Below are 24,759 nucleotides of genomic sequence, written 5' to 3'. Positions count from 1 at the left end.
ACTGGGGAGAAAAGCAATTTTATAAGTGGTTATATGAATGTACATTCTGGGAATTGTATACAGAGAAAATGAAACTTAAACAGGGTTACAAGTACCTTATGCTGCATGTTTCCATGAGGCGTTTGCTTAAGAACACTTGGAGAATGTGATTCTTTCCCTCTTTCCTGTGCCCATATTTTATGACCTACTGCTATAGTGTCATTGGATGCTTCTTAGTATCTTCACCAAGAATGAAAGATAAGCCTTCCTAACTAGTGGTGGGAGAGACTCTTAGGAGCCGCTCTTAGCCAGCCCTTATCTACTCCGTAGAAAGTGCTTTTGATTCTTTGTTCATCCTGTTCCACAGACCAGCGCTCCCTGAGTTCCTGTATTCATTACCTAATATGTGAGTACCTCCCTCAGTGGTTTCATTAAACCTGTCTTTGCCACTCCTGCTGGACTGTAAGCTCCTTCAGATCAAAGCCTGGATGGTTGTTATGTTCTCCCACCATAGTCCAGCTTCACACCCAGTGCTAGCTTGTGGCAGCCACTCCCCTTGTTGACTGAATGGGGACAGAGTGGATCACCCATTCAGAGTTCCAGGTCAAATTGAAGGACCGTTTAAAGTTAATAGTCACATTTAATAACACTTAAGGAATCTTTCTTTTTTCTTTTTTCTTTTTTGGCTATAACCAAATAACTGAAAGATAGAACTTTATGTTTCCACTCTATTTTTTTTTTAATGTTTCTAGGGACTGAACCTAGGGTCACTTTATCACTAAGCTACATTCTCAGCCATTTTTCTATATTTTATTTTGAGACAGGGTCTCACTAAGTTTGCTGAGTCTGTCCTTGTGATCCTCTTGTCTCAGCCTCCCCAGTAGCTGGTCTATAGGCATTACATTCTAAATTTTAAAAAATGAGAATGATAAAATAAATTTTTTTTTATTTCAACACGTAATTTTTAATCAAAACTTGGTCATTTCCATTCATTCAGGTATTAAGTTTTCAGAATCTGGTGTATATTTGACACTTAGAAGACATCTGTTCATATTGGCTGCTTTGTTTTTTTTTTTTATTGGTCGTTCATAACATTACATAGTTCTTAATACATCATATTACACGGTTTGATTCAGGTGGATTATGAACTCCCGCTTTTACCCCGTATACAGATTGCTGTATCACATCAGTTTCCCTTCCATTGATTGACATATTGCCTTTCTAGTGTCTGATGTATTCTGCCCTTCAATAGATGAATGGATAAAAAAAATGTGGCATTTATATACTATGGAGTATTATTCTGCATTAAAAAATGACAAAATCATAGAATTTGGAGGGAAATGGATGGCATTAGAGCAGATTATGCTAAGTGAAGCTAGTCAATATTTAAAAAACAAATACCAAATGACTCCTTTGATATAAGGGGAGTAAACAAGGACAGGGTAGGGACGAAGAGCTTGAGAAGAAGATTTACATTAAACAGGGATGAGAGGTGGGAGGGAAAGGGAGTGAGAAGGGAAATTGCATGGAAATGGAAGGCGATCCTCAGGGTTATACAAAATGTCATATAAGAGGAAAGGAGGGGTAAGACAAGTTAATACAAATGGAAGAAATGATTTACAGTAGAAGGGGTAGAGAGAGAAAAGGGGAGGGGAGGGGAGGGGAGGGGAGGAGGGATAGTAGAGAATAGGATAAAATAAATTTTGTTCATGAAGTCTCTGTTTTACATTGATTCTACAGTGTCTGTTGCTGTTCTTGACAAAAAGAGTTTATTGCCTAACTTATGACAGTTTTGTGCAACTGCTTTTCCCATCTGCAGTAAGAAGACTGAGAAACATTTCTCCGATTTGTACAATTCTTCCTGATTCACAGTGAGACCTTGCAGAAGTAATCAGTTGATAAACATTTTAGAACTTTCACTGCTACCTTCACTGCTCCTTGATGCAGTGAAGTTATACAAGTCCTTGGTGTTGTGAGTTTTGAAGTGTGAAGTTGCCGATCATGTCTCCTTGAGGCTGGATTCTCTTCCGCAATGGAAAGTGGACTCTCAACACTTTTTCCTCCTCAGGACCTCAGTGTCTTTATCATAGCCCTGCCTTCAGTTGAAAGGGAGAGGAATCATAACATTTATAAGAGCAATGATTGAACATTAGTCTTTTATTGAAAAATAAGAAATTGGTAGTTGTCTAACCCCATCACCTACCTGCCAGTTCTTATTGTATCAGCAAGGAGGCATTCCAGACCTGTGGCTTTTCCCTGAAGATGGACATGCTTAGTGGGTTAAGAATCTCATTGGCCATTCCCTTTTGTCAGGTATCTATTAAGATGTAGGAATGTGATTTTTACCAACTTGGGGATTTTGGAAATTTTCAGTGTGCCACATTTAAGTAATTGCACTGTGGACTTTGAAAATATTGCTATTCCTGTGACTTGGTCACTGAGGAATGTGGTCCCTGAAACCATAACACCATAAGATCCAGGAACAACCCAATGAGGGCTTTGGCCATTATATCAGAGACTTCCACAACGCACTTCCACAACACTCTCTTTTACTTCTAGGGTTCTTTAAACCTTGTTCTATCTTTGGCCTAAGATGGGAGGCAGTGTTTCTGAGATAAGGTTTCCTTCAGGTCTTGGAGGGTCCTTCTTCTGGAAGTTAGCAAATGAATGGGCAACCCCTACACACTGGCTTGCTGAAGGCAAAGCAGAAACTGGAGATCTAAGTCAAAGTCCACTTTCTTTTGAGCCCCACTCGTAAGGTATAGGTGCCTCTTTAATTCACATAGACCATAAGTGCTGGGATTTGATATTGAAAAACCCAAGGAAAGGTTTCCTATTTCCTGTCTTCTGGCGTAGGGAAGTTTAAAAATTTTTAAACTTAGATTGCTTCATTCCTTACAGTATGAATTGAATGCATTCCTGTCTGTTTGATATGTATATCATCATATTCCTGAATTTTATTCTTGAACCCAGTTGGAAAGTTTCAAGGCAAACATTTGGTTTTCTGTTAGCCCACAAATTGGGCAATGGTTGTTCAATTATGGTCTTCTGTTGATTGAAGCATAGTCACATGTTGAAAGTATATTTTGTTAGTATCCCACAAAGCATACCAACTGTCAGTCCTTTGTCATGTCTGACTGTGAGCAATGTATAATAATAACAATCCCAAATTTCATCGGTGGATTGCTTAAATGTGTCATCCAGAAATCACTTTAAAGTCTATCAGTGAATGAAACCTCCAGCCATAGATTTTATTTACTCTTTTTGCCCACTTATTCAAAAGTTGATGGTGGTCTCCTGGTGGAATCAAATGCATCCTGGAGTACCCAGCCCACAAACTGCATCGGGCATAGAAAGCAGATCAATTTGTTATCAGGAAGGACTGTTAGTACTGCGATGTTTGCTGGATGTTGTCCTTACTGGTAGTATTAAGTGGTTGTGGTGGGTACCTATTGTTCTTTGTCCCCAAGCCACACTTCTGTCAACAGTGGCCCTTCCTCCTTTTAGGAACTGATCCTAACTCTGACTTTAACCAGGTGGTTCAAGTAGAAGCCACTGTGTTCCCAAATAACGTTTTCTACCCTCCAGGCCATGGACCTGGTACTGGACTTGAATTAGGCCCTGCAGGATCCTTTCCCTGGATATTTCTGAGCTGGAGTTGAGACAGAGCCGTTCTTTGTCTAGCAGCCTGGATTTTAACAAACAGAGCCCAGGAGCTGTTGGTGGCCATTTATCATTGCTGGGCTGCACTGAGAGAATTAAAGCTAAAATGCAGAGGAAACAAGGACTAGGATCAAGGGAGATCTAGAGGTCTGAATGTCTGCTTCCATTTGTTTCAGAGACCCAGCTCTATTTTAGCCCTTTACTTGTTTGGATCATTTAAACCAGAGGTTCTTAACTGGGGGCAGTTTTGCCTCCAGGGCCTTTGCCAGCATCTGGAGTCATTTCTGGTTGGCATGGATAGGAGCTGCTACTGGCATCTGGGGCGTGGAGGCCAGGGTTGCTCCCAACATAACTATACTGTACAAGATACTTCTCCCACAGCACATTCTCCACCTCCATACAAAGAATTATTCAGCCCAAGGTGTCAATAAGAGTCAAGGTTTGTTTTAATTAATCCTTCACATATTCCATAGTATCCACTGAAATCTCCCTGAGCCCTTCTTTGGAATGCTAGCTAGAAATATTTCTGTGCAGTAGGACCTTAGCTAACCTAGAGGTATACATGAATGAGTTGTGGAGTGTTTGGTGATTGGTATACATTTCTGTCCCGTTTTTAAGATTTCTCAACATTTAGCTTTCCTAATATGCAGATCTCCCATCACCCAGGTTTAGGAGGACTGTTGATTTGCCTACCATTCAGGTTCAGGTAGATATTTATATATACCCTAAAGTTTAAACCTTTTGGAGTAAAGCCTATTCATAAATTGCTATTAGGATCACATCCAAAATATGCTGCCTGCCATATGATTTCTTTTAAGATCTACATTCAGTTCACATAGAAGGAATTAAATCACCATGTTTAGGAATAACTGATAGAAGTCAAGTGTTCAGCTACATGGAACAGAGTGCATCTCTCAGTGGCATCAGTGAAGCATTGCTGCATCAGTATTGCCACCAGGGGCTGCCTCAACATGGGCTGCACAAGTGGAGCTCCTCTTTGAAACTGTCAGCATTCAGGGTACCTTTGATTCACCTTCCGGTTCATGTTCAAGCCATAGCATGGATTTCTTGTTGGACAAATTGATGCGGCGAACATGAGTGAATGAGTAGACAGCGTAGATCTGAGCCACTGAGCCGGGGTCTGCAGTTAATCCCCTAGAAGGACCAGAGTCATGGTTATTGACATTTTACACAAAAGCTTTTTAAAATTTTCTGAAAACTGACTAAATTTTTTAAAACCATGAATGCAGATTCTCTCTGTTTCTCTTCTCCCTGCCTTCCATCTTTACTCTGGTTAAACTTAGAATTAAACTAGCAGAGGATTTTGAGAAGTTGGGTTCCCCCTCTGCCTCTTTCTCCTTGACACATGGTTGACGTACAGTAGGTACTCATTAAATGTTTGTTCATAAAGTGATGAATAGTGATTTCATCCAGCCCCATGGCTTTAATATTATCTGTAGTCCAGAAACTCCCAAATTTATATGTCTATTACAGGCTTTTCTTTCAAAGTCTAACTTAGAGACCTGTATCATCTATGAAATCTGAAGGTCTCTCTACATCCAAGTCTTTGCTTGGATGTCTTCTGTAGAGTCTCTACTGGTCATCACTCATGCAAGGTACACACCTATCTCAGGGCCTTTGTACTTGCTGTTCCCACTATATGGAATGCTTTCCCCCAGATATCTGCCTAGAGATATGTGCCTGGCTGACTTTACCTGCCCTTTGCGAAGCATTTTCTTGCCTGCCATCTTCTTAGTGAGACACCCTGACACTCTCCTTAAAATTGTAATTCACTTCCTCTCCTGCACTCTGCTTAGGTCTCCCTCACCTTGCTGTTCTTGTGTTCCAACTCTAATAACACACATCACCATCTAGCCTCCAACCAGGGCCTCACCTACACACGGGGCAAGCACTCTACTCCTGAGCCACACTCCCAACCCTTTTTTACTTTTTTATTTTGAGACAGGGTCTCCCTAAGTTACCCAAGCTGGCTTTGAACTTGCAAACTTCTGAGTTGCTGGAATTACAAGCATGGCCCTCATGCCTGGAACCATCTAATATATTTTATTAACCTTCTTCTTCATTACTGTAATTTTGTTTTTCATGTAAATGTAATGATGTAGTATGTACCCTTTGCAACTGACTTCTACTCAGTTTGACTAAAAGAATAATGTCCTTTCAGTCCCTTCAAGGTAGGTAGGTGTGTGTGTGTGTGTGTGCACATGTGTGCACGTGTGTGTGCGTGTGTGCACGTGTGTGTGTGTGTGTGTGTGTGTGCACGCGCGCTCCGGGCATAATGGCACATGTCTATAATCCTAGAAGTTCAAGAGGCTGAGGCAGGAGGATTGCAAGTTCAAAGCCAGCCTCAGCAATTTAGTAAGGTCTTAAGCAACTTAGACCTTGTTTCAAAATAATAGCTTAGTTGTAAAGCACCCTGCTTCAATCCCCAGTACAATAAAAATATGTTTATCAGCAGTTCCTCCCCCTTTATTACTGAGTAGCACTCCATCATATGGAGGTACTCTAGTTATCTGCCATCACCTCTTGATGGACATTTGGGAATGTCCAGTTTTTGGCAGCTGAGCTACTACAAATATTTGAGCATAAGTTTTAATTTCTCTAGGGCAGATACTTAGGAGTGACACTGTCAAGTCATAGTATAAGTGTATGTTTTAACATAAGAAACTGCCTGTGTACAAATGTTCATAGCAGTATTATTTATAATAATCAAATAGTTCAAAGTCCATTAACTTATGAATAGATAAATAAAATGCATATCCATCCAATGAAATAGAAGCAGGAAGTAGATGGTTGCCTAATGCTGGAGACTTGGGGGTAAATGGGGGGTGACTACTAATAGGTAGAGAGTTTTTTAGGTGGTGAGAAGGTACGAAAATATACTAGGGTGATGATTGCACAATTTGTGTACTAAAAAACCACCACATTGTACACTATAACTGGGCAAATTGTGTGCTCTATAAATTAAATTTCAGTAAGGGTGTAGTTTTAAAAAAAGAACAAACTTGCTAGCTTATTTCCCAAAGTGCATACTATTTTCTATTTCCTCCAGCAATGTATGAGAGTTCTAGTTGCTCCACATCCTTACCAATGCTTGATGTTGTCAGGAAAATAAAATTTTAACTATTTTACTAGATGTGTATTGTAGTTTCTAAATTAGCATTTCTCTAATGGCTAATAATGTTGAGCATGTTTTTTATGTGCTTTTTTTTTTTTTTGGTCCTTGTCATTGAACCCAGGGGCACTTTACCACTGAGCCACATCACCAGCCCCTCTTTAATTTGTATTTTTAGACAGGGTCTTGCTTACTGAGTCACTTAGGGCCTCCCTAAGTTGCCCAGGCTGGCCTCAAACTTGGGATCCTCCTGCCTCAGCCTCCCAAGTCACTGGGATTATAGGTATGCACCACTGTGTCCAGCTTGTTGACCATCTTTTGTGTGTCTGTTTTCCTTTTTTAGTTAAATGTCTGTTTGAGTCTTTTGCCTCCTGTTAAACTGGGTTGTTTCCTTAATTTTAAGTTTAGAGATTTTTTACGTATGCTAGATACAAGTCCTTTTTCATATGAAATATTTTTGGAGGCTCACAATAAGCTTGTCTTTTTATTCTTGTAAAGTAAATAATTCTTCGGCTGGGAATGCAACTCAATGGTAGAATACTTGCCTATTGTATGGAAGGTCCTGGGTTTGATCCCCATTTCTGCCCAAAATAACAAAAGCAAAACAAAACTTCTTCATGGGTTGCGGGTTCTGTTTACCACATATCCTCAGTGCCTAATAGGGTACCCAGCACAAAATAGATCAGTTAATGTCTGATGGATGGATGGATGAATTCCTTCTTCTGAATGATTAGTAACAGATTTTTTTTCTGAGAGATAATAAGTACATGAAAAGTGAACCTGAATAGTCACTTTTTTTAAGAGAGAGAGAAGGAGAGAGAGAGAGAGAATTTTTAATATTTATTTTTTCAGTTTTTGGCAGACACAACATCTTTGTTTGTATGTGGTGCTGAGGATCGAACCTGGGCTGCAAGCATGCCAGGCGAGCGCGCTACCACTTGAGCCACATCCCCAGCCCAATGAATAGTCACTTCTTGATTGAAATGTTTCTTTCCAGTTATCTCTTTAGGAAAAAAAAAAAAAAAAAAAAAAAAAAAAACAAGTGAATACCCAATAGAGTTTATAGAGCATAGCATGAACGAGCCTGATTCCTTGGACATTTCACCTCCACCTCTGAGCCTTTACAGATGCTGCTCCCTCTGTGAAAGCCCCCTCCCCACCCACACACACTCTGCTGGGCTTGCTCCTCTTAAAATTTTATTTCTCAGCCCAATCATTCCTTTCACTCATTTATTCTAGATCCCAGGACTCTCAGAGTGAACATGACAATCACAGTCCTTCTCTCCTGAGGTTTGCCTATGCTCCTTCCCCAGACTACATTGGAAGCTTCTCTTTTATGCTCTCCTAGGATCCTGATGCTTTCGAATCACAGAGCTGTATTTGTAAAGGTATTCTTAGTGTTTTTCTCCCTACCACATTATAGACCAGTGACTTTTAAACATTTTTGTTCTTGTATCTCCCAGAAGAATTATGAAAAAAAAACAAACAAACAGGTAACACTCTGACATCTTTCATTTTTCCCCATAAATTTAAATAGTTGCAAAGAATATAATTTCTAGCATACTATGTAACTTGACATTTTAAAATGAAACTTTTTTTCATTCATTTAAATGTAGCCCATGGAATCCAGATGTCATAATTTGTTAAAACTCTGACAAAGCTTTTATACAGTTGTAAATTTTATCACTTTTTCTCATGAAACCCATATTCCCTTTTTGTTTTCCTTATGTAATACCTGTTCTCTGTTTATGCTTGGAAATTTTTCATTAATTATTCTATCATACTTCTGTACAGCAAAAATAGGTATGCAAGTTGAAGCTTAACTTAAAATAAATTCCCAGTGGTGACCAAAAGACTCCAAGTGTTCTGTATTGAGTTACCTTTGTGATTATTATTGGTGCACATAAATTAAAACAGAAAATACAAGCCAGGCACAATGGCATGTACCAGTAATCTTAGTGACTCAGGAGGCTGAGACAGGAGAATCTGAAATTCAGGAGTAGCCTCAGCAACCTAGTGAGACCCTCAGGAACTTAGTGAGACCCTGTCTCAAAATAAAAAATTAACGCAAAGGGCTGGGATGTAGCTTGGTAGTAAATCAGCCCTGAGTTCAATCCCTAGTACCAAAAAAATTAAATAAAAAGGAACAAAAAATATATTATTTTGTCAGGAAAACCTCTCAAGGCAATGGATAGACTCATCTTGTTTTTCTAAGTAGAAAACTTAGAAAGTTTTTCTAAGTTGCAGGTGGACAAATATTACCTTTTTCTGGAATGTGAAAGGGGTCAGTATCAATTGCACTCTTAGTTTTCTTGTCTTACATTAGCACTAAGAAGCCTTATTTGCATAAATAAGGAGCTAAGAATGGAAGTTGGCCGCCTAGCTCTGAGAACTTCCTCTGAGTTCCAGGTCAGAACTATCATCAACTCTTTTTTTTTCTTTAATGATTGGTCAAATGGCAACTCAGATCTTTCTTTCATTTTGTTTAATGGAATAAATTGGGAGTTCCTGGACTTGGGAAAAGATTTGTTGTCAGTCATTAAAGTCACCCACTTTCTCATCTTATCCAGGAGTGTCCCATGTCCCTTTGTCCAAGGGGTTTAGACCAGGATAGTGAGCACAGTAAACCAGGGCTGGTGTACTGTGTTTCTTTCCTGGAGTGGGCCAGGGAGAGAGTGTTGGGTGTGAGAAAGTCACCCTGCAGAGCTACCTTAGTGGAGAGGATGGATGTGGGACAGGAGGGGAGCTAGACTGCAGTTCCCTTGAAATTATTTGTGCCAGGAACACTTAGCAATGGAGGATCTACTTGCAGGGATGTTTGTCCCCCTACAGGGTGGACTGCTGCTGAAAGCTACACCAGAGCCAAGAGTCGTGTGTGTTGTTGTTGTTGTTGTTGTTGATGACCACAGTTTCCTCAACCAAGGTATGGTGCGAGAACTCAGTAAAAAACTTTTTTTTCCTCACTGGTATTAAATACAAGAAAAAACTTTCTCTGTAAAATTTGACTCCAAATCTATAAACTTTTCATTTTCTTTTGAAAAGATATAAAAGGAAAAGTATTTTATTCCTGAAAAGTCTTTTATGCTACGAGATTAATTTTCAGGAATAAAAATGTTCTTTTACAAGTAAAGTTTTTGTCGATTCTCTAGCTTCTAGCTAACTTCATAGTAAAGCTGTTTTCTCTAAACTTATTTTCTCTGTTTTCCTACCTATTTTGTTTTAAGTGACTTTTACTGTTTTTCAAGTAACAAGATTCTATTCAAATTCTCTATTAAAACAACATTAGGTGTTTTTAGTAATTTTCATACTAATGTGGTTTTTATACAGTTTTAAAAATTCATGTTGTCATTTGTTTTCTTTCGCCTTTGGTACTTTTAAGGTACCAGGTAGGTACGTTTTACCTCATAGAGGTCTCTGTGTGATCAAATAAGTATATTATTGTTGCTAAGAAATATGTACTGCAAATTGGCAGCTTCATCTTTTTGTTGATGTTCAGATTCTTTATGCTTACTAGTGTCCTGGAGGTTTCTGTTTTCTGTAGAAAATCTAATGCAGATTTTTGATTGCCTTTTAAAATGCTGCCCTTCTCCAGTAAACCTCATCTTCACTATAGTATCTGGTTTGCTGTGAAGTCATAATTTTGAATCAGAATTTCCAGCTGTGGCATCTAGTTTTATAGAGCCTGAATTGAGAATCAAAAACTAGGTTATATATTTAAATACCAGAAGGGAATGTTATCTTCTTTTTATGAAAGAGTGTGGCAGTTGTATATAAGTATTTTTAATTTGCAAAGTTTTTCTTCATGATCTGCTCCAAGGAAAACAGGTTAAGTGACAGCTGGACAGCTCTAAGTGAGCAGGTCCAGTTTTGTCCTTCTGCTAGTATCTGTGAACCTAAACATGTGGTGTCTGCACACAAAAGAAGAATCATAAAATGTCAGAACTCCGAACAGCCTGAGAAGTCATTTCATCTGACTTCCCTCATTTTCCAAATGAGAAAACTGAGGTCTTAATTTGCCCTGCATAGATAAAATGGCTACTAACTTGAGGTGAAAGGAGTTAGATTTTCTCATGGTTGGATAGACACATTTTATACTACTCCCAGGAAAAAAACTGTGGTGCAGTTTAAAACAACAAGCACAGTGGTGCATGCCTGTAATCCCAGTAGCTCTGGAGGCTGAGGCAGGAGGATCATGAATTCAAAGCTAGCCTCAGCAAAAAGCAAGGCACTAAGCAACTCAGTGAGACCCTGTCTCTAAATAAAATACAAAAAAAAAAGGCTGGGGATGTGGCTCAATAGTTGAGTGCCCCTGAATTCAATCCCTGGTACCAATAAAATAAAATAAAATAAAATAAAAATAAACTGTACCATCTGAATAGGGGAGGGGAGGCCGGGGCAGCACTATTGTAAGACCATTGCCTTGTGCCAAGGATTGAGGCAAACAGGACAGGAAGCACTTTGGCAAAATGCATCAGGATTTTAGAATGCTTCTCTCTTACTTTGCAATTGTTCTTTTTAGTCTTTTCCTTAGTGAACTACAAATACAGAAGAAGGTTTAATGTATAGAAATACTCTGGCATAGCAAAATAGATATTCTTTATAGCATATTTAGTCCTTGTGAAAATTTAGAAGAAACAACTTGGTTGTCTAACAACAGAGAAATAGTTAAATTACAATAAATTTTAAAAATAATAATAAATCTAAAATTTATTGATTTATTTTTATGTGATGCTGAGGATCGAACCCAGTATCTCACACATGCTAGGCAAGTGCTCTACCACTGAGCCAGAAGAATTTTTAATTACATGGGAAAGTAATCATTATGGCATTAAGAAAATAAGTAGAATATAGAATTGTATACATAAGGTGGTTTCACTTATATAAAGGATATGCATAACCTGGATAATAATACAAGAGCTAATTTCAAGGTGATGTTGTTATGGGTAGTTTTTATTTTCTTTGTATTTTGTGTGTTTTATAAATTCTCCACTGTATGCAGAAAATAAGGTTATAAAAATTTAAAATACAATTGAATTGGTAAGGTTTTATCTTTTCTTTTTTAATAGTACAAAGTGACAGAAAAGTAATTTTAAGATCTTACTGAAGATAGCATCATAGATCTGCAGTCCCTGAAGCCTATGCTTAGGATCACTCACACACACACACACACACACACACACAGCTGCTCCACCTCTACCTGCAGTGCACAGATCCCACTGGTGTGAAACAGTGAGACATTTGTGGGTTAAAGCCAAGATAACTTATTTAATTAGTAGTCATTTTATTTGAGAAAAAAAAAATTTAAAGCCATTTCCCCCTCTTGAATGAGCACTCCTTTATTCTTTCATTTAACAAAGCATTTTAGAGTGCCTCTAGTTAGTTTTTCTGACTCAAAGGTAATTTTCTGCTGTTGGTGATTCTTTGCCCAGTGATTGTTGAAATTTTCAACAAATCTGCTTGCCAGAGTATTCTGTTATACAGGTAACTTGATACAGGTCCTATTCTTACCTGGTTTAGGTTTAATAATTAAGTTGGGTTAGCTATTAAATAATGAATAGTTTTGTAGAAGCTATTCATGAATACCCATGAACTTGAAAATGCTGCTTTAGTCAGTGCTGAGATTGGTGAGTCCATGCTGCTGTTTCTTTGCAGCACACCATGGTCAAGCAGCTGTGTAAATTAAATGCTGTTTTTCTAAAAGGTAAGCTTTTCCAGAGTACGGTGTGGTTTTCTTTGCTTTTGGAATTCTTTGAAAAAATCTACGAATATTTTGAAGTCCTCAATTCCACTTTGTAATTTCAAATTAATAACTTCTTACTACTGTAATTTCATACGTTTTATACTACCCCCAGGAAAAAAAAAGTATTTACTTACTTCAGATTTCTTATATAGATTTCAGTTGGTCTCATTCCACATTACAATTATGGCTTTCCATTCCACAAGGTATGGTTTAGAGTTGTGTTTCAAATTTGAAATGGATCGTACATTAATAAAGCTACTGTTTTTAATTTGAAAGAAAGGATCTTTTAAAGAAAGTTTGTTGGGCACTGGGATAAAATTTTGGAGTGTTTGTCTTGTGTGAGTTCATGATGTCCTCAGAGTGTTACTTTTCTGCTAGGAAGTGGCACATTAGCTTCTTCCTTTGTCTCTTTGGCCCAGTTGTAAATTTTGTTCCCTGTGCACCAAGGGATTCTAGAGCTGGAATGTGCTGTGGAGGTGAACCTCCTGCTGTGTGCAGAACTTCCTGGAGGCTTTGTGAACCAGGCTAGGTCTTGGAAAATGCCATTGTCCTCTCAGTGTTTGGCCTCTCTCTGGTCCCCTCATTGGAAACCTAGATCTTTTTCTTAGAATTCATATTTCTTTCTGTTTGCCTTATATTTGGGGGTATTAATTTATGCCCATATAGAAACTGTTTCTGATCCTACCTCTTAAGGGTCTTGAGTACCTGTATTGTATGAGCTGATAATTTTGTTCTGTCAGTGAATTAATATCACAGCACTGTTTTCCTTTGGGAGTTTGTGAAGTTTTTAATTTTGGATTAAACTAATGATTTAGATAGTCCAAACACATGTACTTACTTTTATTTATTCAGTAAATATTTATGGGATATCCTTAAGCTGATGATTGAAGATGTATCGGCAGTAATATTATTATTTCCAAATTTAGGGAAGACCTGTACAGATGAGTTGCAAATTTCTGGTGAAAAACAGTATGCATGGAGAGAGGTTCTGTGGAATGGGAATCCCTTTTCTAGAAAAGAGTGATTCATTTTGGGCTTCCTAATGAATATTGTTATGAAGGTCTTACGTGACTTCCTTTAGTAAGTAGGAAAACATATCTGCCCACTTAGGGCAATTAATAACCCTGCCTCTCTTATACCATGTACCTTCCCATGCAATCACTTGTGAGTACACATTCTCTGGCCCAAAGCCTGGCGTCTTCTGACATGCGTATGTATAAGAAGATAAAGTTAATATTTGCTCAATTCCATAAGAACAAGACAAATTTCATTCTAGGTTTAGTTGATGGATCTCAGGAAGGTGTGACAGAGGGAACCAGCAAACAAGTTTGTCCTTGACAGAGTTCATGGTTTGCTTTCTTGACAGTTGAAACATGACAGGCAATGCAGACAGTACAAAGGAGCAGATTCCACAACCAGGTTAGCTGGGTTATGATCCGCTTCTGGTACTAACCAGCTGAATCACTTTGGGCAAGGTATTTAACCTTTTTGAGCTTCGGTTTCCTCTGTATAAAATAAGGGATGATGAATTCTCCTATGTGTAAATTAATAGCAACCACAAAAGGTCACTAATGATAATTAAATGAGGTAATATTTGTAGGACTGGATGAAATTGCCTGTGCATCATGCCACAAGAGTGCTATTGATGTTTTTTGGTATTGATTATACCAAATAATAATAAAAAGTAACATTATTGTTAGTTCAGGGCCTGATCAGTCAATGCTGATGAATTGAGTGGTGACATTTTCCCCTGAGTTTTTCTTCACTGATGGTGCTTTATAAACATCTTAGAAAATGGAAGTCTGTGCTCCTCAGTGACATATTATCAGTGATTCTGGGAATTTAGCCTTAGCCTAAAATTGGAGGTCAAGCTGTGCTGGGTCCATCCCAAGGAGGCCTTTTTGTACAGGTACTGGGATGGGAGAGTCATCATGCTGTCACAGCTCCCCTGGCTCTGGAGCCTGAGGGCATTCTGGCAGATATGCTCTCTGTGGCCAATCTAGAGCCTAGATTCTGAGCCACTGTCCTCAGAAACTTCTCTGGTTGAGACACTGGCTTTGTGGAATTCGATTGTGTCAGACATGAAGCAGCTGGTGCTTTTGCTGTGTAGGCACTTGCGTGAGGCCTCCTTTCAGGTTCAGGCTGCTGGTCTTGGCAGTGTGGGGAGGAGTCTCCCCCCCTCCTTGAGGGCTTCAAGTCAGCTGCTTCCCACACACTGCATCTGGCTCTTTCAAGCATCTGATTTTTTTTTTTCTTCCTAAGTGCTCAAGCCTTGCAAAATTTTAGTCTCCTCGATGACAGGATGGTATACTGTGACTGGTAGCAGCCCTCCCCCTCCCTGGTTGGGTAGAATAGCATCATAAGTATCCTTGAAATGACACACAGAAGCTACTGATTTTAAAATAGCACAAATATCCCAGACCTCAGCTTTTCCTCCCTAGTACAAGCTTGGGCCGGGCAAGCTCAATGGGCCGGTGACTGAGAAAGGGGAGAGACTGCAAGGCTGAGACTGCAAGGCTGAGACTGCGGGATGCGCCAGGGGATGTAAATTTAGGAGCCCTTAAAGGTGAGTGAACTGTAGGCCTCTGTGAAGGGTTATCTGTACCAGTTCAATAGGAGACAGTGGTGAGCTATGAGGCCTTAGCCTGACTCGCAGACAGGGATGGTCTCCTAGCCAGGACAGCTGGCTAACATGGGGACTCCAGCTGTAGGATTGCAATGGAGTAGCAAGATGGGATGAAGACCGGATAGTCCCCAGTGATTCTTGGATACCCTTTTGCTGCATAGACCCTTCCTCCCCCTTAGCTCACCACTGTTGAAGAAGTCAGTCCCCATCTCAATTAACAGTGACCTGACCAAGTCTCTCTGAGTCAGTTTCTTCATGTTTAAATGGAGCATGTTATATTACTTGCTTTACCTTTCTTCTTGGAATATGAAGAATAAGTGAAAAAATATTCACTTTTTTGAACATATATATGGTAAAGAGCACTTGATGAAGAAACATTATTTCAGGAAATGAAATAAGACCAGAGTATAAAACATTGAATCATCTGATAATCATATAATTTCTCATTTACTTTCCTTACACTTTAGAAGTGGGTGATTTTTAGAGCCCCCGGTATGATAATACTACAGAATTTTGTCACCTACCTTGAATTTTAACTGCTTCCATTTTTTTAATGCTGGGATTCTGTAAGAACCTTCTCTTTAAAAGCCAAACTTAAGTGTTTTAATTTATTTTGCAAAATTCAGAATTCATTTATCTAAAATTGAATTTCATTGTGTCATTTTTGTTTTTAAAAATTTGGCCTGGAATTGAGAGGCTGGAGATGGACTAACATAAGATTGTCTTTTTGTTGTTTTTGTGTTTAACCATACAGTTTAAATATATAAGAAGGAAAGTACAAAAACTTCCTTCTTGTGTCCCAGGATTGTAAGAGGACATTTTCTCGCCATGGGCTCACAGAGATTCCTTCCCTGGGCCTTCCAGCATTTGCACAGCACTTACTCTGTGCCAGACACCTTCCTGGGCCCTTCGCATTTCACATACCTTATGAGGTGTACTCTGCTGTTCCCCTCATTTTACAGATGAGGATACTTAGGCCAAGATAGAGTAATTTGGGAATGGCAGTGCAGCTCATGAATGTCAGAACTGGTGGATCCAGATTTCCTGACAGCGTGGTCCATGCTTGGCCACATTCCTGTGTCTCCTGCAAGAGTTATTCTCGGCCTGGCTTATGCAGAGGGTCATTTGGAGAGGGATCAGCTGGGAGAGCAATACATTTTACAAGGCTTTGCATGAGACCTTTTCTGCTTTCAAGGTCAAATACTACTCCCTTCATTTTCTAGTTTACCATAGTCTCTCCTGTCTCTCATTTCATGGCACTGTGGGGCTCCTGTGGCCCTTTGCAATTAAGGACATATAGCTTATACAGCTTTATAGTTTAGCCCCATAAGGCAGGCACTGGGGAGAAAAGAACAAGCTTCCTACCTTTGCATATCTTGCACAGTGCCCAGTAGAGCACACTCAGCATGACTTGATTATTAATTTGTAGTGTGTGATTCCATATGTTGTTGCTTTGCATTCCGGGAGATTCCATAATGTCTGGAAAAAGCATGGAGAGTCAAATGGACAGATCTAGGTTTGTTTTTCTTATCCATGAAATGAGAAAGGTATTAATATAAGAGGGTTATTGTGAATATTAAATGAGATATGTAGAAGTTTGGAACATGCCTTGTAATATAGTAGGTGGAAAAAAATGTTAATCCTTTCCCTTGCAAATGGAGCATAGTACGCGCAAGATGTGGATTTGAAAACTTACTTGAAAATATCCTGTTGAGTTTTCAGTCAAATGCAAGAAGCCATGGAATTTTTGGAGCTAGACTAGACCTTATGGATCAGGAAATGCAATCCCTTTGTTTTATATGCAAGAATTGAAGCTCAGAGAAGTTACTTGATAAGGTTACATGGTAAGCCAAGATGTAGTCTTTGTGCAGAATACTCATTCAATACTGTGTACAAGTAAATGGTTATAAATGCTTTCTTACTACTGTAACTTATTAGCTTTTATTCACAGTGTTTGCATTATCTGTCACCTCAGTGCACTCTTGTACAACTTTGCAGACTTAGATTACCTGACCCCAGTGTAAGGCTTTGTCTGCAAGAGAAGATTCTAGAGGGGACCACCATGAAATATATGGGGTTAAGAAGGGACAAGGAAAGAATATATGTTTACCTTGTTGGGGTTTATTGCATGGGAGGAAGAAGATTATAAAAACTTAGTCAAAAGCCCATGAAGCGCTTTCCAGTTTTCAGTTCCTCATGAGGATAGGGCTCTTGCATCTTTCATAAACTCCTGCATGTGTAGGCTGACCTGGGGGAAGGTGAAGACATTCCAGTGCTACTGCCACTAACACTGACATTTTGTTGTTGCAGTCATTGTGTGTTAAAAAATTTTAACATGGCATTGTGCTTTGAGATTATTTTAAACTATCACAGATAATATTTTTTATTGGTATGCTAGCATAGACTTTATATTTCTAGCATTGTTGATTAATTGAATTAAAGTGAAAATGTGTGTGTGTGTGTGTGTGTGTGTGTGTGTGTGTGTGTGTAAATTTGGGAACCAATTGCTGTGGAAATGCACAGACTACAATGAAGATAGTAAAAACTGTCATTTGAATCAAAATTCCTGATTTTTATCCCACTATGCAAACAAAAGCCCCTTTGACCATCAAGGAATAGCTTTTTGAACTTAAATACAGTGGAAACAACCTACTCTTGCCATTTATAAATTCCACACCATTTTCTGTCCCATTCTGCAACTCATTATATATATACCAAGATTTCTTAATCTTCTTAAGTGCTCAGTAAATTTTTCCTCCCTAGGACTGTGAATTTAGCCATGTGCAATGGAGGAAGGAAATACCCATACTTCTCCCCCAAAGTGGGGTTGCTTACAGAAGGCAATGGATGCTTAGCATTCTTACCAGTGCATAAACTTCTGTGGAGAAATACCTGTTTTGGGCCTCTTACCTAAAAGCAGAAATATTTGTAGTTTGGACGTTACTTGGTGTGTACAGTGTGTTAAAATGACTACTTCACATGTATTTAAAATTTGTTTTATGATATGATCAACAATAGATTCATTTCCAAATGGGCAGTTTTTAAAAATATAATGAGAATCAGAATGTGACTAACTTTTAAAATTATTCATTATACAGAGAAAACCCCAAAGCTACAGATTTTAAATCTCATGAAACTTAATTACATTTGGTAGTCTACAGAGTTCCTCAGCATCTGAATTTCATAAACCTTGAAAACTGACGTTTTAAAATGTTTGAGGGGTTTGTCTTTACCATCCCTCACATGCGTGTGTTCTTGAAAAGAATGGTGCACGAGAGCGTGGAGAATCTCCCGGGCTTCCTGGCCAGGTTTTAAATCAGAAATAAACTTGTTTTAGCCACTGGGTGATAAGCAGAATTAAGAATATGTCTCCATTGCAGTACATGTGAAACGGAAAGTAACAGTCACCACCAGAATGGCACATAGTTGGATCTTCATGGGAAGGAACACTGAGTTGAGACATGCAGTTTCCTAATAAAAACAAAGTCACTTCTGCCATGAGTGCTGCTCCTCATTGTTAAGTCATTTTCTTGGCTTTTTCTTTTTCTGCTCTTACTTAGATGATCTACAAATACTACTTGGATCCTGTGTGTTTCACTTTCTTTTCTTATGGAATGTTTTCAGTGGATATAGTCTCTGAGCAAAATCTTTCCAACAAAATATGTAACTTTGTTTGCACACAAGTTTAAGAGCCAGCTAAATGTGTTTGATTAATTTATCACCGAGTACTACCTTGAGTTTAAAACAATTTTACTTGGTGGAAAATTCTTTCTGTTCAAAAGAAGGTTCTTATTTCTAAGAGCAGAACTCTGATTTTAATTAAATAAGAACATTTTATGCAATTTTTTTCCCTAAAGCTTAAGACTAATTTCTATGGTTACTAGGGATACAAATCTCTAGATTGCTTTAAAACAAAGATTTTTGTTCAGGGGAGAGTTGACAGCTCCCTTTAAGAGGAGCTATTACTTAATTTTACTTTCCTAAATTTAAACACATAAAAATATTTGTAATGATACCCCAAAGGCATCATAAAAATGTAAAATAATTGTACTCTAAAATATCTGAAATTGCAGGAAATAGACCTCATTTTGAAAATGAACTGGGATTCATGACTGGCAAACTGTGGTGTGATAGACTTCAAACCAGGATCTCTTTTCAGGAGACATTTTTTTTTTAATGGTAAAAAAATATCTTTTTTTGTTGTCATTATTATAGACTTTAAAATGTGTTCATTCTATCAGGAAACATTTCTTTTGAATTTCATTACCTTTAGCTTATTTTACCGTGTGGTTGCCTTAAATCCCCTGTCAGCAACAAGTTTCTGGCTCTAGAGAGGAATTAACTTGTGGATTATCACAGATACTCTTTAGACTGTTTGTAAATATTATTTTGAAAAGTACACAGCCTAGTTTTTTAAGCAGCATAGTTTCCGGATTTTACTTACCCAAAGTGGACTTCCTCTTTGAGTAGATAATGTGAATTAGTAAACTGTTCCCAGGTTAAAGCTTTGTCATATTTTAATAAATATACTACGAAAGCTATGGTAGAGTCGGACACTTCAAGGAAAAGCCCTCATCTTTTTCAGTAAATGAAATTAATGCTTATCCTTGTTCTCACATTAATATTTCTTTTGTTTTTTATTAATTTTTTTTTTAAATTGGGCCTTATGTAGTAAAACGTACTCATTAGGAGAAGCCAAATTAGACTTATAAAGTATTCAGACTAAAGTTTTGAAAGAAATGGCATTTATATGTGATATGAATGGCATTGAGACTAGATGTGCTTGTTAAAACATGTCTGCCTGACCCAGGAATGCTTTGCATTAAATGAGTTTATATTTTGAGAGCAAAATGGGAGAAAGGAAGGCTGCTTTCCCTCCTTTTTTTTCTTTATGAAATAAGAAAATTAAGTTGAATGTAGATATTGAAAGTACTGCAAGCTGAATGTTTGACCAACAAAAGTAAACAGTGATTATTGCAAATGTACATTTGGACCAATTTGCTTTTATCTTCCAAGCGAAACATTTCCCACAGTTTTTGTGGGTTTTTATTTAAGTTGGGAAAACTTGGGAAGTTTGTGTGAAAGTATAAATAAGTTTGGGAAAGTCATGATTAGAGTTTGATAATAAACATGCAAAAGCAAATTGGGAAACTATATTAAAATCAGATGTAATGTTTAATAATGTTTTCTATAAAACTTATTCTCAGAGTAACAGTGATTTATGTGGATTTGGAACAAAGGCTTTGACTGTAATTTAAAATAAAGGCTAAATATGAAATTTTCAACACGGATGATTTGTTGTTGTTTTTCATATCAAAGAGCTTTAGTGATTGTTATAGGAGTGTCCAACAATGGTCGTTTCAAATTTTGAGCACAGAAATCACATATATTTATAGATTCCATTTAAAAAACAAGATATTTAGTTTTCAGTAAAATTTAAACTTTTTTTTTTTAAACCACAAACATATATGGGAATTCTGTTTTTGGCATGGAGGAAAAAAATTAGTTTTGTTTAATTAGTAAAATTTACAAACATATAGAATCTAAATAAAAATAAAAAATAAAAACCTTAATCTGTTTTGTTTTTAATGTGAAAGTTATTGAGATTGGCTTCATATTAGCAAATTGGCATTCAGATGCTTATGCTCCAATTCTTGAGGAAATTTGTCTGTTTTCTGTTTTATAAATTGCTTATAAGTACAGGAAAATATTGCTTTGCCAAGTTTACACATAGGCATATTGAAATAGTAATGTTAACATTTGATCAGATACTGACTGTTGAAAAGCTTCTGAAGAATTTCCTAAAGTTGTAAATTTTGACTTTCTTTTCTTTGGTGTATAACTGTGTGTCCCTTAAAAGTGTTTGGGTATTTGTTGTTTGTTGTGGGGGGCAATTAGTGTTAAATTTTGATGATAATTTTTATTGCATATAAACTGATATGTGATTTTAAATGAAATTCATTACTATGATAATGAATGCTAATTTTTGTATATGTGATGTATCAAACACTTTACCTAATAAATGATCTGAAAAGTTGTTGAAAGGAATTTAAATTATATACACTTAGTTTATTTTCAAAGCTTTCAAACTGAGTTCTAAATATAAATTTCAAATATGGGCCTTAAAATATTTTGTGTCCAGTGAAATAATAATTCTTAAGAGTATATTGAAAGTGTATAATTTGATTCTCAAATTTAAGGTCTATAATATACTACTCAGGACCTAACAATTGTTTTTCTAGTGGTTTTTATCAATATTTTTTCCTAGCAAGTATTTTATTAGTTACTAATTAATATATGCTATTTTGAACATATAAGCAACAATTTTTTTATCAGACAAGCTCTTATTTTGTGAAGTATAGTTGTTAGTAATTTGCTCCAACTTCTTTAAATTCTAGAAACCACTGAGTTTTATATGTTCTTTTTTTTTTTAAGCAAAGAGGATGTTAGAATGTTTTGTAACTTATTCCTTGGAATAACATTTTCTGCATTTGTGTGGGAGGGTACTGAAGTACTTAAAGTTACATGCCTTATTTATTCCATAGGAGACCATAATGAGAGAAAGGAATCTTGTTGATCATTCATGTGTGTGTGTGTGTGTGTGTGTGTGTGTGTGTATTCTATAACATATAACCCCCCTTTTTTTTGCAGACTGGGAATGGTGGATTTTGCGGGAATCAGAACAGTTGTCGTTGGTCGAGGCGAGCATACTCTGCACTTTATTGCCATTCACTTAGTTGGCAGATGACTTTGGAGGCAAGGCTGTATATTTTGTTACCAAATGCTTTTCTTAGAGCTTCATGATAAAATGAACATTCATTCTTTTGCTTTTGTTCTTACTAAAAGAGAAAAGAAATAAGTGTGAATGGAACCGAATTCTTCTGCTTCTGGTTTTGAATGTTATCAAAGCTGTATGCTCTGTTGAGTGTAAATTATTGGCATCTATCAAGCAGTGTACAAGTGGAAGTTCTGTCCTCCCTTTGTACCACTCTCAGTTGCTTTTGCTGTTCTCTTGCTGATGCGAAGCAGAAACTGAACAAGGTAACAGTTTTGATGGTGAGATTAGAGGTAGCCAGGCAGACTGTCTCCTGGCTTTTAGAGACCCTTGTAAGCTCAGGCCACCCCTCCCCTTGTTTAGATATTACTTGCTCTTTGGAGTTTTAGATTACAGGAGCAATTGATCTGCATGACCTATCTTAAGAACTTTAACTTTGCAGTAGAAACTTAAACCAAATGTATATCCTCAAGAGACAAATCATCTTAAAACCAGGCTGTTGTCATTTTGACATACTGTACTACTTGGAGGAACGATGTGGTGGAGAGCACCACCTAGTGAATGGGACTCGTACTTGCTGCAGTGGGTAAAAGATTAGAAAATTGGTCTGCACTGGTGTAACTCTTGCTACTTGGCTTGCAAAGAAGCACATTTTTGTGTTGCTCCTAGCACATAATTTTAACCTGGGGTCAGGATTCCACAAGAGCAGTTTTGATGTCTTGTCTTTATTTGTGGCTTTCCCACTGCTACTAGGACTTGCTGTCTTCACAAACATTTCCTCCTTATATCTGATATTATAATTCAAAGAAAAAAATATTGTCTGTTGGGGCAGTGTTCGGTCTTTGAGGGCTTCATGTTTTTGAGTGCTGGTGTTTAACTTCAGCGATAGACTACCCACAAACCTCATACTGCCCTGCTAAGCACTCGCCTCAGAGGAGGAGGAGTTAGTGCTGACTGTGAACGGTAGGTTATAAATTGCTGACTGCTTACTAAGAGCATGTGTGCCTTTGTAAAAAACTATGCGAAAAAATTTCATGTATTTTTTTTAAACTTTAAAAATCTTTAACACTTCATAACCACCAGTGTTTAAATATGCCAGTTCTTTAATGTTCATTTTAGAGTGACAAATCCCTGATAAAATATATCACTCATTCCTTTGTTGCATGTTCCTAGACATTTGTTGAGCTAGAAACTGTGCCAGTTTTGGGGAATCCAAAATGAGCATTACATAGTTCTTTTTGGACTTAGAATATTTAAAGAATCTTTTAATTCTTCATCACAAAAGGGAGTGAACGTATTCCTGGAATGTGGAATGCACTATAATAGATTACTTGGTATTTTCAGCCATGGATTGGAAGAATTTAGAAGACGGTTAGCAAATGCTTTTTTAAAGTTGATAGATTCATTTTTATGAGTTTGGAGTGTGGTAGGTAATAGAAGGCTTTTTAGTAACTCCTCTCTGTTTTAGTCCTTCAACTCAAGTTTGAGCTTTAGAGAGCCAAGTTTGGAGGCACACAATGAAGAATCTAAGAGCAAGCTCTGGAGTCTATTCTGAAATCTATTCTAGACTGGGACCCTGACTTTCCAACTTATTAGCTGGAGCAGTTTCCTCATCTATTTTCTGATTTATTGTGAGAATTTAATAAAATAATCAGTGCACAGGCTTAATACAGTACCTGACACATTAAACACGTTAAACACTAGGTATTTATCATGACCCGTGACTCCATCTCTCCCTTCTTTGTGTGCTGTAAAGCAGACGTATGAGTGGCCATCATGTGTACTGTCTTGCCCCCACCCGTCCCTGAGAGTGGCTGGTCAGTGTTGTTTCACAGACAGACTCTGCCAGCTGCCCTCAGTGCTGCACTGCAAAGTCCGTCCTTGTGAGCAGTGTGTTACAGAAAGCTTGCATTTGTGCTGGCACATTTGTAATCAGAGTTTCTTAACCTGAGCCCAAGTGAGCCAAGTACCTCTGAAGCTCAGAACGATGCGTAGAAAGTGTCTTGTGTGTGTGGATGTCCTTTTTTTCTTTTTTCTTTTTTTAAGGGGAGAGATCAAATTCATAACTCTATCAGTCTTAGAGGCATCCACGCCCTATGAAAAGGTCAAGAACTCTACTTTGGATGTTCAGGACTTCCTATAACGCCATTTGAGAAATTATAAATCTAACCCCTTCTAGAGAGTGAGACTTGTGTTTGAATATTTTTTAAAGATATATATTTTTAAAGATATATAAGTAAATTTTAAGAATAGAATCGAGATTTTAAATGGACAAGCTCAAATATAAGTGAAATGGTTTCTTCCTCTCACCCCTGTTGTCAAAGTTCTGAAGAGCAAGGAAAAGTAATGTGTGCAGGCTCTGAGAGTAGACTCTGGTGCCTGCACGGCACTGCTACTTACTAGTGAGGCATTAGGCCAGCTGCTTTGCTTCTCATGTCTGTCAAATGGGAATAATAAGGTCATAACAGGACTGTTGAGTGGAGTGCTGGTTAAAAAGCTCCCCCTGGCACTTAGTGAGCGCTGCCGTCAATTCAGTTGCACATTCACCCAGCAGACATTTATGGTATTTCCAAATCAGTTCCCTTTTATGAATTGTATAGGTGAATATCTTGTTGTCTGTTTATCCTACTCGTTATCAACATGTGAACAACTGTAAATACTTATTTCCTTTTTTAATATTTATTTTTAGGTGTAGTTGGACGCATCACCTTTATTTTATTTATTTTATTTTTTTGTGGTGCTGAGGATCGAACCCATGCCTCACACGTGCTAGGTAAGCGCTCTACCGCTGAGCCACAACCCCAGCCCCGGAAAATACTTATTTCTTCTGACCAAACTTTCAT

At 37.7% G+C, this 24,759-nt stretch overlaps 1 protein-coding gene across 2 annotated transcripts in view; it reads left to right on the top strand.

Moving 5' to 3' along the window:
* Positions 1-24,759, top strand: part of LOC144255686 (syntaxin-18-like) — a 99,068-nt gene that overhangs the window by 26,524 nt on the left and 47,785 nt on the right. Inside the window, exon 1 of one of the 2 annotated variants that reach the window (XM_077800445.1) lies at positions 8,083-8,163. The exons of the other annotated variant lie outside the window; for it this stretch is intronic. Coding sequence (XP_077656571.1) covers positions 8,131-8,163 — 33 coding nt within the window. The 5' untranslated portion in view covers positions 8,083-8,130. Of the gene's footprint in view, positions 1-8,082; positions 8,164-24,759 lie in introns of those variants that run through there. 2 annotated transcript variants of the gene reach the window in all.

This window comes from Urocitellus parryii, chromosome 7 (assembly GCF_045843805.1).
Source record: "Urocitellus parryii isolate mUroPar1 chromosome 7, mUroPar1.hap1, whole genome shotgun sequence".
NCBI lineage: Eukaryota > Metazoa > Chordata > Mammalia > Rodentia > Sciuridae > Urocitellus > Urocitellus parryii.
Note: the sequence above shows the minus strand (reverse complement) of the source record. Positions and strands in the feature narration are given on the sequence as shown.